This window comes from Olea europaea, unplaced genomic scaffold (assembly GCF_002742605.1).
Source record: "Olea europaea var. sylvestris unplaced genomic scaffold, O_europaea_v1 scaffold1195, whole genome shotgun sequence".
NCBI lineage: Eukaryota > Viridiplantae > Streptophyta > Magnoliopsida > Lamiales > Oleaceae > Olea > Olea europaea.
This window is the reverse complement of record NW_019229365.1, coordinates 6,023-10,419: the sequence shown is the minus strand read 5'-3', so window position 1 is coordinate 10,419 and position 4,397 is coordinate 6,023. Positions and strand designations below refer to the sequence as shown.

Sequence of the window (4,397 nt, the reverse complement as noted above, 5' to 3'; positions counted from 1 at the left end):
TATTTTGTGATCAGTCTCCAATAATTAGAGTGCATTTATTCCTTTCCTAAAGAACCCACCCGCGTGCTAGCTTCTGTGGCAGTCTCCATCATTTTCACCATATTTTTGTTAATTAATTATTGTATCTTTAATCTCAAATATTTTGAAATAAATTACTTACTTTTAATAATCTCTACTATATTACATATATAGACTTTATAATTTCAAGAACATGAAAAAAAAAATATCAACATCATATATTGTCTTCACGTCTCATTAATTCTTTGTATTTATTCCTCTCTGCTCTGTAGTCTTTTTTTCCCATTAACAAAGAAAAAGAAATGGTCCCAAGTAGTAGAATTGGGATGCCATTTTTGGATTTAACTTCAGAAATTAGAAGACTGTCACTTAAATAGTTTTAAGAAATAAATTAATTACGATACTTTAAAAAGTGCAAGACCTTGATATACATATTTTCTTATACCTACAATAACTCATTTCTATTAAATATTGGGGGATCCATATTAAAATGTCAATTTTGTTATCGTTTATATTTAATAGATGCGAGACTTTACACATACCCCAATTAATCTACCCATTATTTAATTTAGACTCGAAGAAATATATTGTTTGGAAACATCCAAGTTATAATTGTAAAGACATAATTAACTTATAATTGGTACTAATCATTGGATATAGAATAATTAATATTGTGACTATATCATGATTATTTCTTTTTGGTTTCATTTCATTTTGAGTAACATTATTCACAGTTCTTCAATGCGATAGTCATCATACGTGGCATACACATGACATATAGTCATTTGGTGCATAAATCAATAAAAAACAATTACATTAATGCATCAAATAACTATTTGTCATGTGTATGTCACGTAAGTTGACTGTCGCAATGAGCGATTGCGAATAACATTATTCTTTTATTGTAGTCAATCAAATTGCAATTGAATCACCCAATTTAAATTTATTTTAATCATATCACTAAACATTAATTTACTTTCATTATTAACCACTATATTAACTCTTATTAACAATCTTGACACGTTAAACCTATACATCCACATTAAAATTTGATAGCAATGTGTAATACTTTTACAACAAATATGCCACCTAAAGAACACGGGAGGAAAATATTTTTTTACAAAAGGCTAATATATAATCCTATATAAATTTTGTTTACATCTAAAAATAAAATTTACATGTAAAAATTCTAATTGGCTTAGGCACCCCGACGCTATTTACGTCCCTGTTGATCAAGTCACGACTGCAAAATTTTAATATAACACGTAATCTGCCATACCATAATCAGGTAGCCTATATCTAAAATTTTGCATTGACGACTTGATTATATAACATATTTTTCATGAGATATGTGATTAGAATTAAATTTTTAGTAAATTTTGATAAAATGTTTGATTTTTATAAAATTTGATTAAATGTGTGGTAGAAAAATTGTGAATCTCATTAAATATGTCGTTAAAATTAATTATTGACTAATATTTAGATCAAAGTCTAAATTTTAATCATTACCAAATGGAAAAACTGTGGCTATAAGTGATTATTTCTTAATGTTTCTTCCTTCTTGTAATTTCTAAGCTGTAAATTTTATCTCAAATCCATGACATAACTCCCAAAATAGATACTGCAGAAAAATCATGATTCATCTGTACTCTTTAATGTGTGAATGTGTGTGTCCCCAGAGAGAGAGAGAGAGAAGAGAGAAGAGAGAGAGAGATGTGATTCTAAAGTTAGTAAATTTTGAAAGTTATTTGGCTTTTTGGCTTCCATGCCATCTTTTCATACTCATTCTCTAGCTCCCTACTCAATAGGGTGGCTGCTGATTAAGAACTGTTAAATTAAGGAAAAAGAAAAACTTGAATTATTTCTCATTTGTTGCATAAGTAACCTGTGAATTGGTCTATGTTTGGTCCCTATATTTTCAAAACATAATAATTTTACATGTAAATTCAAAACATTTACTTACTTTTAATACACATTCTACAAAGAAAATACTATTTCAAAATACATTTTGAGCAAAAAATATGGCACAAATCCTTCATCTGCTTGTAGAGGGTGATTGTGTAGAAAGCATTATAGGGAGACATGTCGCAACACTGCAGTGACAAGGACAAATTTGTTTTTTGTCTAAGGTCCAACGAATGGTTGCCACCTATCTTCGTGTATATGTAGTCGGGTATATTATATGCTATGATTTGCATATAATTAATGAAACCCTACAATTAAAGTACTTGTTTTGCAGCTGATAATCAAGAACCAAATATCTATTAATAAAACAAAAGCATTCTAGAATTGAAATCACAATACATAAATTTGTAACATTCATTCATTCATTCACAAGTTTTCTTTTTTCCTTCCATTCTTAATCATAACTTTTTGTTGCCTTTTGATCCAAGCAAAGAGTGTTAAAATTATTCCTCCTTTAGAGTCTTCCCTGTCAACTTCAGTCCTTCTCTACCAGATATCTCTCTGATATCCTCCTCTTTCTATCTCTAACACACTCCATGTGCCATCCCCTCTATCCCTACCCCCACCCCCTCTTTATAATTCAACATTTCTTCCACTTTCACCATTTCAACTACCTTCTTCTTCTTCTCTGAAAAGTGAAAATCCATAATGGAAACTCAACAAAATCATCAGCAGGGAAATGAAGATGGAGGGAACAAACACAGTAATTTTCTATGCAGGCAAAGCAGTACAAGATGGACACCCACTACTGAGCAAATAAGAATCTTGAAAGAGCTTTACTACAACAATGGAGTTAGGTCTCCAAATGCTGAGCAGATTCAGAGGATCTCTGCCAAGTTGAGGCAGTACGGCAAGATTGAAGGCAAAAATGTTTTTTATTGGTTTCAGAACCATAAAGCTCGCGAGAGGCAGAAGAAACGCTTCACCAGTACTCCTCCTTCTGCCTCTGATGTCCCCATGCACCACAGATCACCTGCTTCTGGTGTTTGGAAGTACCAACCAGATCATCCACTCCCTAACAATCTTACTGCTGCTGGTCAATATTTCAATTTCTTATTATTAGATGTTCATTTAGTGATTAGGGTTCTTGTATTACTTCAAGATTTTTTTGAGGGTTTTCTAATTTCATGCCCATAAATGTGTTTTTTCATGTTAGGTTTTCCATCTTCATCAAGTTCTTCGCCCGGTTTGCTGAATGCTGTCCCTGGCTATGGTTCTGTGGCCATGGAGAAGAGTTTCAGAGTGAGTATATTGATTTTTAACCTGTTTATTACATATACATATTGGTGAAAATTGAAAAATAATCTTTATTTTGGTTATAGAACGTGAAAATCAAAAGGTGTCCTTTTGAAGTATAAATTTGATCTGAAAACAAGATAAAATGGAGAAATAAGACAAGAAAATACCAAGAGTAAGAAAACCCCTAAATTTCTTGGTGCAAAGAAGCATTAGAAGAAGACACAGGAAATATTACATTTTTTCTGAAGAAAATGAACCATGATAGTGATTTCTCAATGTATTTAGTTCAAATTTTCGGGGATAATTACCATAAAAACTTGTTTACAATAAATAGAAGTTCTTGACCAACAGTTCAGTACAGTACAGGGCTCTTTCTCTCTTTAATTTCTTTCAGTTGTATTCAAATAAACCAGGACTGCTCCATATCTCCTAGTGGTGATGGCAATGGATCTGGTATGTGTAAAAACTTTGCATGGGTTGGAGTCGACCCGTATTCTTCAGGAGGGGGCTGCCACCCATATCTTGAAAAGAGAAAGTATGTTGAATATGAAACCCTAGAAGATGAATTGCAGGAAGAAGAAGAACAGGTCCAAGAAATTGAAACTCTCCCTCTTTTCCCCATGCACGCTGAACACACTTTCAAGCAAGAACCTAACTTCTATAATGGCTGGGAGTACGGCCCGCGGGATGAAGATAACAACAACGTGGGCTCGTCTCGGGCTTCCCTCGAGCTCTCCCTCAATTCCTACTCCGCTAGATTGCTCAATTCTCCATGAAAATGAAAATTTTCAGTACCCCCTTGTTATGATGAAGGATTCTAAATCAACTTACTAACTATTATTGCAAGCTTTGAAGTAATTAATTTCAGTTCATCAGTTACTTCTTGTACTTCCTTTTGGTATCTATAAAATAGGGTCGGAGAATCCAAATTCTCGTATTGGGTTACAATTAAGCTACTTCTTCGATTTTTTTGACATAATTGTTGACATCTTCTACCAGCACGTGGGTTCCAAGTGAATAAAAAAGTCCAAAAAAGAAGTGAGCCCCTAGCCAATATGAGTGTCGGTCATCCATTATGTCAGAAAAATTCTGTCACCATAGCATTGTTGATTGGGTTAAGGGACTCGTTGACAGACTATGATTGAAAGGTTGTTTGATGTCATCTTCAGCTGGAA

The 4,397-nt window shown here is 33.0% G+C and overlaps 1 protein-coding gene across 1 annotated transcript; it reads left to right on the top strand.

Annotated features, from left to right (window-relative positions):
- Positions 1-2,606: 2,606 nt before the first annotated feature.
- Positions 2,607-4,155, top strand: LOC111374020 (protein WUSCHEL-like). Its single transcript, XM_022996626.1, has 3 exons — positions 2,607-3,019; positions 3,140-3,225; positions 3,636-4,155. Exons 1-3 carry the CDS (start codon positions 2,632-2,634, stop codon positions 3,996-3,998), a joined length of 837 nt encoding a protein of 278 aa, XP_022852394.1. The 5' UTR covers positions 2,607-2,631; the 3' UTR covers positions 3,999-4,155.
- Positions 4,156-4,397: the final 242 nt, after the last annotated feature.